Here is an 11,701-nt window from a genome sequence, read left to right as displayed (position 1 = left end):
GAAAGCAGCTTGTGTTTCACTCCAGAATGCTGAAGCCCACTGGCACTGAGATCCAAATTGAAAGTGGGGGAAATTTACCAAGCAAATTTCTGCAGCGTTCCTGTTGGAATTATTTGTGTCTCTCTTGTTTAAAAGTGAGTTTGGAGTGTAGAGACCTTACTCTGCTTTCCTCTTCTGGAGTATTCCTGTAGGCATTGTCAACATTCTGTGATTTTTCTATAACCTTCTGGGAATACAAATTTTCATCTTTTCCAGCACAGTTATGCCATTAAGTCACCCTTTGGTGTCAACACTCAAATATCCCGCATGTCCTCAAATCAATCGCCCATTTTTTTGGCAATGCAGCAGCTCCCGGCTCTACATCTTTACAGCATCAGAGATAAGACTGTTGCCTCTCGGGTCTTTTGGACACAATGGTATATTTACAAGTATTGATCAGACGGGCCAGCGCCAGGTGAATTCTTAAATCCACTGTTCGACCTTAAAAGAGAGAGTGTATATAGAAATGCTGTGGGGATTTAAACCTCTAACATTAATGGGAGCCACTGTTCCACATTTACTCCACACTTCACAAACACACTAATCCCCCATAATTCATATCACCTGCGAAACCTACCAGGTTTGAAAGCCTGCAGCGGCTAAACATGTCACAGCTCTGATAAGCGCATTTACCTGGCTGACACTCACCTCTCCGGATTTCCACTCTTCTCCTGCACCTCTAAGTAGGCAGATTAGGTGGTCTGTTAAACCCACAGGAAGGCACTTATTTAGAAATACATGAAAGGGCAAAGTGAGCCAGGCTAATGACCGATGCAGTGTCACCGGCGCACTCTCGGGTCTTTTATCATTCTGCAGAGAGGGCCCCCGTCCTCTGAGTAACCCTCATTATATCTGAGCTAATGTTGGGAATGAGGATGTTCAAGTGATAAAGCACCATCACAGTCCTTCATTATACAGAAAGAGAAACAGACTCGGTGGAATTGTGTTCGACCTATAAGATAAATGCAATGGACAGAGAATAACTCCTATTTTAGCGACTGTGCCATATCCTGCTGTCTGCACGGTGCGTCTCAGAGGGGAGACTCTTGTTCACTCTTTGACCATGGGATGGCAGTCTTGGTGTTCTGAAGAGCCACTCGGCTGTATGCTGCCCTCTGGATCATTAGTGCTCCTACTGACTATAGGCTCCATTCACTGGTGACTGTAGATTGAGTGAATGAGGGAATGTTTATTAGCCCTTGTTAAACATTTACTCAATGCAGAATTAATGACATTTACAATTATGTGTGTATCTGTTAATTATAATGGTATTGCACAATTAGTCATCAATTCAATCTTCTTATCCTGTTTTTGAATCCCCAAACTACCAAGTCTACCATTCATTTCTAAAACAAATTACTACAGTTTAAACAGACATAAATACTGGGGAAAAAAATCACTGTTGTGAAGATGACAGCAAAAATATCAGTTTATTCTATAGGAATTGCAACACAAACAATTTAAAAGTGAACCGTGACACCATATCACACCCAAATATAAACACTTATGCAGTGTATTGTTGTTGTTATCGCTGTCAGAGGGAGAAAGCAAGCCTGTCTGGTCTGTCACGAGCAGCCTATAGCACCTCAACCTGCATTGTGTGGCTGTAATAGCGAAACTATCAGCAGCTCCACACTACAGCACAAATGATGCTATTGGAGGAAAGACAGACTGTTTGAACTGGGTCTTATTTTCCCCTTCACTTTTGCCATTTAAAAGAGTAAGGCCATCCCTCAGGACGTCTTCAGTATAGACGACGTCTTCATGTGTTGTCTGCAGGGTTTTCTCAGCAGCAGTGCAGCTATATAGAAATAATGGGCATAGCGTAATGGTAGTCCACCTCCATGCCTCTCTGTTCCACTCTGTATAATACTGGTGGAGCCCTTTCATTCAAGTTGACCTGTTTGTGCTGAATTTTGTATTAAATGTTAATAAACACAGTCTCTATTTTATTTAAAGCTGAGGACAGTGATAATATTTGTTCACATTCATAAATAGATGCTGTGGGGATTTGTTTTTGTTATTGGAACTTCTAATCTAGGCTTTTTAATGTGAAAAAATTAGACACTTCTGTGCCTCAACCAATTATTTAAATCAGAGAAGTTGAAAAGGGAAATCACTCGTCGTTGGAGCTGCTAACAGCTTGTTGATGTCTGAGCCAATCAGAAACTGCTTTTATGTAGGAGGTCACATGCCCAAAAGCTGGGGACTCACTGCCTCAGATGATCCGGTACATGTGTCAAATCCTCATATGAGACAAATGGTCTAACAGTTATTTCTTTTGATTGTTAAGAACTGGACAAAATAATGTAAGCTGCTGCTTCTGTGATCTAATAATGCTTGATTCATTTTTGTGATTATAACGAATTATATATATATAGAAAACAAAGCTGCAAAGTGATGATGTTAAGCTGTAAAATATCAAGCAGCCATGTAAACAACATTTTTTTTTATGGGCAGACCTTATTCCCACATCTCACCAGAGACAGAGACTGGCAGTTTACATAAATTAGCACTGTCCTCCCATAATCACTAACATGGGAGACGCAAACTAATTAGCAGGATCTGATGCAACTCTTCACTGTGGCATAAATTAATGAAAGAAACCCTCCAGCATCTCTTATTTGACGCCAAAGCAAACACTGTGTATTAAGGTGCGCTGTGCAATTCACATGAGCTCCTACTTACCAGCTCGCCTCATCAAACCTTCACTTTCATGAGCAATACGTAAGCTGCATAGAAACATCAATTTAACCTGTCAGAAACTGTTTTTTTTTCCTCCAAATAAAAATGGTGAATTTGTTAAGTGCTATAATCCCATTTGCATGTATTTACTGATAAATTGGTTTTCACCCTACCTGCTCTGAATTAAAAACAAAATCACGAAAGCTGCTTGAATTGTGTCTTGATACACCTTTAGTCTGGTGGTAGTGGCAAATATGGACTAGGAAGTGAAAGCATTAATCTTAGCAATTTTCACATGAATTTTGCTGTTTTCTCTTTTCATAAAGTTTGCCATCTACTAGCCTGAACTTGGAGGTTGTGTTGTGCTCTCTGGAACCCTCTCCCGGTGCACCAATAAAGAAAAATAATTGCTGACAGTTACCATGAACTGCATACATTATGTGGCGCAGAAAAAGAAGTGGAAATATTGTAGGTAACCATTTAAACTGATGCATAAAGGTCAACAGTCCTGTTTATCTGCTTTCAAAATTACAACAACATTTGAAACATGCTTAGCAAATTGGTACTGCGTCTGTTTTGCTAGGAAAAGCTTAAACTTTTTTTAAAATTTTGAAAGCGGGATCACACTGACAGTGCTCCCTGTTTTTTAACAAACCACGTATCCTTTGCATTTAAATGATTTTTTTTTTAATTTGTTTTTTACATCTTGTGTTTTATCTTAAGCTTCAGTTCTCTCACCATCTGCACAAGTGCGGCTTCAAACAGGCTGCACAATGGACGAAATATTTCTTTACGGAACCTTGTTTTTCTGTAAGTTATTAGTTACTGTGGGAGACATGACAGCCGCATGGTCGGTGCATAAAGTGCAAAATGAAACGACGTTTTTATCTCCTTAGCCCCCAACAGCCTCCATTTGTGTGTGTCCTACAGGAGTTATAGCTCCAAACAGATACATAAAAACTACTAAAACTTTTCTGCAACAATGTTTAGGTGGGTGATACATGTCAAAGTAGCGTCCACATTAATGACTCGTGGCTCCCCAGCAGAACATTGCATTATACCCACACGGCCAATAACATTCACTTCACCTGTCTGGTTTTAATGTTTCTTAATGTTGTGGCTGAACAGTGTACATAATGTTGCCTTACACATACTTTAGTTGTTTACATACTGCTTAAAATGCTAAGTAACAGTAATTAAAAGAGTAATGTCTGATCCTTACCATTGTATCCCCAGCTGTTTGCATATATGAAGGCCTTCCCTCTCAGCTGATTAATTAACTCCTTACACAGCCATCAGGTATCCACAGTTTCCAATTTGAGTGTCAAAGCGTAATTACGGATGCCATATCCACTGTGGTTAGCTTGATTAAATCTCGCACAACCACCACCGGCCTGCTGCAGAATAACAAACAAACCACAGTGCAGGTTTGATTGGGACTTTGTATTCTGTGCAGTCTGCCAGTTTATGCAGTTAATATCACCAGGAGAGTTGGAGGCACTTAGAATGTGCTGGATGCATGCAGGTGCATTGAAAATTTGAGACAACTGAAGCTATATTCTAAAGGTAGCATTGCCGGAGGTCAGGCAAGCCTGTCACCCTGGCCACATCAGTTGATATATACGTTAAGCCAACCCTTGACATCCATACAAAACGGCAGATGAGGAAGGGAATGTAACATCTCCTTTACCATTATATGCGAATGCAATGCCAAGATGTCGTAGCTGCACCTTTTCACAAAGCAGGAGAGTAAAGGTCAGTGTCTGTTGGCAGATGAGCTGCCTGGAAGAGCCAACAACCTTGTTTCACTCTAATTTACACCTGTGGTGCTGCAATAATTCTCAAGGTATCTGAGGTTTTCAATAAATTTCTCTCTCAATGTCAAAATGACAGTATCATCCTTCAGCAGTTTACATGACAAGCTGGTCAACATTCCTCTGTATGTCTACAACTGGCATCAAAATTAATATGTTGTAGGAGAGGCTTGTGGTACACGTATTGCAGATTTAATTATGGATATAATTACATCTGGATATTCTAGAAGGATATATGGAAGAAGAAACAAATAGCTGTTCACAATGGATCAATTTCGATTCTGCAAAAAGATAGTTCCCATGATCAAATGCATACGGTGAATGATGCTCCCATCTCTGCCTTGGTTCAGCTGAAGCAGTCATTTATCCACTAAGAGCTCATCTCTGTGTGTCAAAGTTACACATTTAGAAGTTGTTGGTGTTTTTCCATGGAAATAATCTGTTCCTGCCTGAAAATGGCTTAGCTGTAACTCTATGCTATTGCTTACTCTAGACTGCACAAATCGATGCACCCATCTCCACTTTGTAGGAGCTCGTGTTCACTCGGTCAGCTACAATTTTGCTCAAACACTGTAAAACAACACTAAGCTGCCCAATGGCAATCGTAATATTGAAGTAACTCAGCCATACATTTGACCTGGAAACTGGTTCTGAAGAAGAATAATGACACAGACTGTGTCACCCTGCAAGCTGACAGGATCGGATCCTTCGATTTGTCTGAAACTCCGGAAAAATTCCAAGATTTTGAGACGGTTGTAGCATATGAAAAACACCATATGGACATGCTACAAGGTAAAAATATTCACTTGATTTTTACTTTAGATAGCCTTTAATTTCTTTAGTGGTTAATATTTAATGCAGATCACAGAATAGTCAGCTCTTTACACTCTGAACTCTGTGGAGTGTACGGGTTCAAAGGTCTAGACCCTAACACAGACTGCCTGTGCAACAAGGTCCTCTTGTGATGAGCCCAGCTTAGAGAATGTTTTTGATCAGTGGTCCTCATGAGTCCACCAGGTTAGAAACGTAAGTGCATCTGAGTGGACTCACCAGCATTTACATGTTGTGTCAGCTACTACAGAAATGTGTCTTCTCTGAAATAAGACCATACCAGAGTGTGAGGCGTAAAAATGGGAAAGTAAACAAATTAGGTTCCAATTTCCCCTTAAACTAGTAGTTGTTATACTGCATATGATGTATATTTAAAATCCACATTTGGTACTTAGAACCAATATATCAACTTACACATCTCAATGAATGAATATAACATACATGCAAAAAAAAACAAAAAAAACACATCATGTATTATGAGTATTGCCATTTGGAGGCATGAAGAAGTCTGTGTTGAGCCAGACTTTCTCCATGGTGTCTCAATAACCCAAACAAAGTGAGAGTCAGGAGGAGAAAAAACAAGTCGTCCAACTCTCAAACACCTCCATGCAATCTAAGTGCAACATACAGGGCTGTGGTCAGGGCAGATTAAACCGAAAGAGGCAATAATTTCCCTGTCTGATGATTCCTGGCAGTGTGCTCTCAGAACCATGATAACACATAACTCACGTCAAAGGCGGATTGGTGGTCTTGAAAGTAACGACTCATTAGAGGCTATTTATAATAGGGAACAGCAGGATACCACAGCACTGCTCACATTTATCTGCATGAGGTGTATGAGCAATAATTGCATCAGGAACTTAAGTTGTTGTTGTGTGTGTGCGCATGCCATTAAAGAAGAATGTGTTCGGTCCGAACACATGTGGCTGCAGGGGTGTGTTGTTAGAAACCTCAACGCAGCAGGCCTCTTCATGCCGTGGGCATAATGCATTCGGCTGTCAGGTGTGATGAGATATGAGCAATGTGGCAAAATAGATGCTTTACAAAGTCCTGCACAAACTTCGAGAACTTTTTTCAGTCAAGGTTGGAATGAAAAGTTTTGTGTAATTAAGTCTTACGAGTAATAAAAATATAAAATCACTTCAAAATGCTGTGCATGCATGGTTGCAAATGATGAACCTTTGGATTGACATCACATCTGGTATTCTGCCCTTTGACACATGATGAACCAAAAGAATATGACCACTGCTGCCTACTTCACTGTTGGGTCTTCAAGTCGGCCAGAATGGCTCCAACCCACCGAGACATGGACTCTTGAAGACATCTGTAGGTGTTCTGTGATATCCAGCACCAAGACATAAGCAGCATTTTCCTTAAACACTGTAGTCTTTGAAATGGAACCACTGTGGATCGCACATTTTCCAGCACATTCCTGAACATCCTGTCATAAGTTCATAATATGTCCCTCCCTGGTGCTCACCACTAAGGACCAGAAGTGCCTTGTTTCAGAGATAGATTGACGTGATCATCCCGCCGTAACAGACTGGGCCTTGTTAAAGCTCAGATCTTTACACCTGCACATTTCTCCAAAACTGACAGTGAGAACTGACTGCTGATCTAGTATATGTATACAGTATATGCATATAGTATGTGCACACTGACATGTGCCAATATTATGAGATGATCAACATTATTTTACCTCCTGTATTCCATTGATCTGTAAACTTTGCGAGGGCTTCATCATTATACATTATGTTGGCGCATATTTCGTTGGTTGGGGACTTCGTCTGATATCTTGGAGGAAACATATTTCTTTCTTCTATTTTTCTGTGCTTTATCAAATGTGTGAGGGTATGTTGTTCTGATTCTTGCTGTATTATCCATTCATTTTGTTTGTTTGGAAGGTGCTGACCCAACCAGCCGCCATGGGATTAGCTGAAGTTTGCCTCCACAGCAGCACTTTTGATCTCCATACTAATCAGCAGGCTTTCCGCTTCCCCAATTACTTTGCTGCCGGATGGCCTCTTGTACACCTACATCGCAGCCTCCCTCAGGTATTGGGGTGGACTCCAGGAAGCATAACATTTACATACCATGCACACTGAGGCTGGAAAATTAGATGGCAATTATGTAACGACAGGCCAGGTATAACTAAGATATCAAACGGTTATTCAGATGTGATATTGCTCTTTTGCAGGTAAATGCTATCTACCTAGGTCTCATAGGACTTTGATCAAAGAATAGGCAACCTTCTGCTCTGGTTTATATGCATGCCCAGAGTGATTTATCTTTACTGTAAGTTGCATCGACTGCTCAGTTCTGTGGAGTATGAGAGATTCAGGAATTCAGATTAAGTCAGAGATATGCAGCGGTGATAAAAACCTACAGAGGGAGCTTGATTTTCAGTCTCGTCGCTATCTTGGTCTGCTGATCATACCCAACCATGGGCAACAGTGACCTTCACTGAAAAAGAATATATATATATATATATATATATATATATATATATATATATATATAGGGCTGGGAAAAATAGCGCGTTAACGAATTGCGTTATTTTTTTCATTTTAACGCACTAAAATTATTTAACGCATTAATTAAAAGCCACCACTAGTTGGCAATAGCGCGCCAGTGCGTAGTAAGCAGAGACGAAGAAGAGTCACTTCCGCTATGGCTAGGAGGCTAACATAAAAACAAACTTGAGCTAGCGATGGAAAAGAACAGAGAATCACTTCTAAATGGACAATTTAAGTTCAAAATATTGCCAGATGGAGCTTTGGACAAGACAAAGGTTACCTGTATTTACTGCAAAGGGGAATTTAATTACCACCGCAGTAATTCGTCATTGCTTTATCACCTAAAAGCAAAACATCCCGGCGTGTTGAAGTCAGACAGTGGATCACGGCAAACAACTTTGGAGCAGTACAGGGCAAGAGGTGGGGTGAACTCTGAACAGACTAACAAAAGGATTACTGATGCAATTACCTGCTGGATAGCAACAAATTGCCGACCGGTGAACATAGTGGAAGACGCCGGATTATGTGAAGTTATTAAAGCTGCTACGGGAGACACGACATACAAGTTACCAGCTCGAAAAACCATTATGTCCCGGGTTGAGGAGTTGTATGACAACAAACGAACAGAAAAACTAGAGGCTTTGGGAAAAGTACCATATGTTTCCCTTACAGGAGATCACTGGACTTCTTTTGGTAACGATAATTATTTGGGAGTAACAGCTCACTTTATAGACAACGATTGGTGTCTCCAATCATTTGCACTGACTGTCAGCAAAACAACCGAGCGCCACTACGCAGAGGCGTGCGCACAGCACTTCGAAGATATTGCACAGGATTGGGGCATTGAAAACAAAGTGACCACTCTGGGAACTGACAGCGCTCGTAATATGGTTGCCGCGGTGAGGCAGCTGCCCTATGAGCATTTGCCGTGTACTGCACACGCGATACAACGGTCAATCTGTGTTTCACTATCTGATAGTGGCATCGACGCTGTCTTGGCCAAATGTCGAAAACTGGTTGGCCATTTTAAACACAGTCCTTCCAACACCCGAGAGCTTAACGCTCAGCAAGTTGCACACCATCAAAAAGAAGAGCCACTTATTCAAGACGTCCCAACAAGGTGGAACTCAACTTTAGCCATGATTCAAAGAGTTTTGCAAAACAGAGAACCAATAGGAGCAACACTGAGAGAGCAGCACAGTAAACTGTCCATGCTGACTGACCAAGAATGTGCCAAGCTTCAGCGGTTATCAGAGCTTCTTGAACCATGCAGGTGAGATTTTGTTTGCTTGTTTTTTATATAGTTTACTGTTTCCACATTTAAGTGTTTAAGTGTGTTAAGTGTACAAAAGCTCAAAAAAAAAAAAAAAACTAAACACTCATGATTCTGTTTCTTTTTACAGATATGTCACAGAAATACTGGGTGGGGAGCACTACATCTCCTGCTCAGTTGTGCTTCCTGCCTTTTGCCACCTCTTTCGTGTCATGGAGCCATCAGAGGATGATCCTGTCCATATTGTTAAGTGGAAAAAACTCTTTTCAGAAGACCTGGCAAAGAGAAAAGAAAATTCCAACCTCGCCTGGCTGAAGTTGGCAACAGCTCTGGATCCTAGATTTAAGGACCTAAAATGCCTGCCTAAAACTGAGAGAGGAGATGTGTGGAATTCCATAGCAGATCTACTAAAAGAGAAAGAAAAGCCCAAGGCCCCAAGTCCTGAAACAACAGATGTACCAGATGTACCTGCAAAGAAGGCAAAGGTCTTCCTACTATCATCATCAGATTCAGACGCCGATGAAGAGGAAGAGACCAACCTAAGTTTGATAAACCGGTACAGGTCAGAAACCAAACTTGAAATGGATGCCTGCCCTCTGCAGTGGTGGTTGAATAGAAAGGGCTCATATGGTAAACTAGCACTTCTTGCACGCAAGTATCTCTCTTCACCTGCCACCACTGTGCCCTGCGAAAGATTATTCTCCCTCTCAGGACATGTTGTTCAAAAGAAGAGGGCATCTCTATCTTCTGCTAATGTGGAGAGACTGGTGTGCCTTAGCAGTTGGCTCAAGGTGAAAGACAAGGGCAAAGGACAAGTTGGTTAAACTGACTGAATCAGTATTGGCCTAGAGTACCAGCTAACTGAAGATTTTCCTGAACAAATAGAAAGTACACATTTATGAACAAGTACAGAATACAGTTACAGTCACACAAATGATTTAATATTTTTCAGCTAAACATTTTTGACTTTTCAAGTTTAATTTTTTATTCCCTACAGCTGAAGATCAATGTTAGCATATTGTTCACATCGAGTAATAATAAGAATAAGCTATTTGTGGCAGCTTGACTGTTAAGGTCAGTCTTCACTGTTTACATTAAGGAACTGTTCTTGAATGTTTTGAATCATTATTGCACTTTGAAAAGCTGATTTTTTAAGCTTTATATTTGAACACGTTCTTAAAAATGTTATAAATGCACTTTCAATGCAACATTTTGTGAGAATAAACGCTGTTATGGCATTTTTTTGTGTGGTCATTATACTTTATAATTACTATAATTTTTAATCGCGATTAAAGAAATTAATCGCGATTAATCGCAGTTAATTTTTAAAAAAATGCAGTTAATTAGTTAATTTTTTTTAATCGATTCCCAGCCCTAATATATATATATATAATAGCATGCTGTGTGTGTGTGTGTGTGTGTGTGTGGACGGGTAATTATAGGGGTTGTGGGGACCTAATGTCCTCACAACAGTAGGAAAACCAAACCATATGTCATTTGTGGGGACCTCATTTGGGTCCCCATACAGGGAAACAGTGTTTTCTTGGCCATGTTGTTGTTACTGAAAAAAGTAAAAGTGCAAAAACGTTTCTTTAGGGTTAGGCATTGTTTTGGTCTGGGTAAAGGTTAGGGTTAGGGTAAGGGTTAGGGTTAGATATGAATGGGAGTCAATGGTAGGTCCCCAAAAAGATAGGAATACACAGTGTGTGTGTGTGTGTGTGTGTGTGTGTGTGTGTGTGTGTGTGTGTGTGTGTGTGTGTGTGTGTGTGTGTGTGTGTGTGTGTGTGTGTGTGTGTATGGCCACTGTGCAGCTTAGTGTAGTTTTTTAGTATCTGAGCAAAATTGTAGGTTACCATGGAAGAAGGTGGCCTGGTTTAATGGATCATGTTTTCTTTTGCACCAGGTGGATGGCCAGGTGCATGTGCATCACTTTGCTGGGGAATACACAGCACCAGGATGGACTATGGAAGAAGGCAAGCTGGTGGAAGCAGTATGATACTGTGGTCAATGTTCTGCTGGGAAACCTTGGGTCCTGCCATCCATGTGGATGTTGGCTTTGACACGTACCACCTACTTAAGCATTGTTGCTGACATGTACACCCTTTCATGGAAACAGTATTCCCTGATGGCTGTGGCCTCTTTCAACAGGATAATGTGCTGTGCCACAAAGCAAAAACAGTTCAGGAATTTGAGAAGCACAATAACGAGTTTGAGGTGTTGACTTGGCTCCAAATTCCCCAGATCTCAATCCAATCAAGCATCTGTGGGACATGCTGGCCAAAACAAGTTCAATCCCTCCACCTTGCAACATAAAGGATTTAAAGGATCTGCTGCTAACATTTGGTATCAGATACCACAGCACACCTTCAGGGGTCGAGTGGAGTCCATGGTAGTATGATGTTCGATTCCAGCTCCTATAGCCTTTCATGTATCTCGTCCCTGTCTTTCTCTTGACTTACCCCTATTGGTACAAGGGCTCAGAAACACTTCATAGTTTAGTATGTCTTCCTAAATGTGGGAAAAAAATGTCACAGTTTAGTATG

At 40.8% G+C, this 11,701-nt stretch overlaps 2 protein-coding genes across 2 annotated transcripts in view; both read left to right on the top strand.

Annotated features, from left to right (window-relative positions):
* The window catches only part of tex30 (testis expressed 30), a 153,526-nt gene that overhangs the window by 30,697 nt on the left and 111,128 nt on the right, over nt 1-11,701 (top strand). The window lies entirely within an intron of this gene.
* LOC127537011 (E3 SUMO-protein ligase ZBED1-like) lies at nt 7,985-10,396 on the top strand. The gene is made up of 2 exons (XM_051958569.1): nt 7,985-9,158; nt 9,289-10,396. Exons 1-2 carry the CDS (start codon nt 8,080-8,082, stop codon nt 9,980-9,982), a joined length of 1,773 nt encoding a protein of 590 aa, XP_051814529.1. The 5' UTR covers nt 7,985-8,079; the 3' UTR covers nt 9,983-10,396.

Source organism: Acanthochromis polyacanthus, chromosome 14, assembly GCF_021347895.1.
Source record: "Acanthochromis polyacanthus isolate Apoly-LR-REF ecotype Palm Island chromosome 14, KAUST_Apoly_ChrSc, whole genome shotgun sequence".
NCBI classification, from domain to species: Eukaryota; Metazoa; Chordata; class Actinopteri; family Pomacentridae; genus Acanthochromis; species Acanthochromis polyacanthus.
This window is presented reverse-complemented; position numbering and strand designations above follow the sequence as displayed.

Excerpts from the sequence above, each read along its gene's own strand:
- LOC127537011 (XM_051958569.1), top strand. The coding sequence starts at position 8,080 with ATGGAAAAGAACAGAGAATCACTTCTAAATGGACAATTTAAGTTCAAA. Across the intron at positions 9,159-9,288 it reads GAGCTTCTTGAACCATGCAG|ATATGTCACAGAAATACTGG; the intron begins GTGAGATTTTGT and ends TTCTTTTTACAG.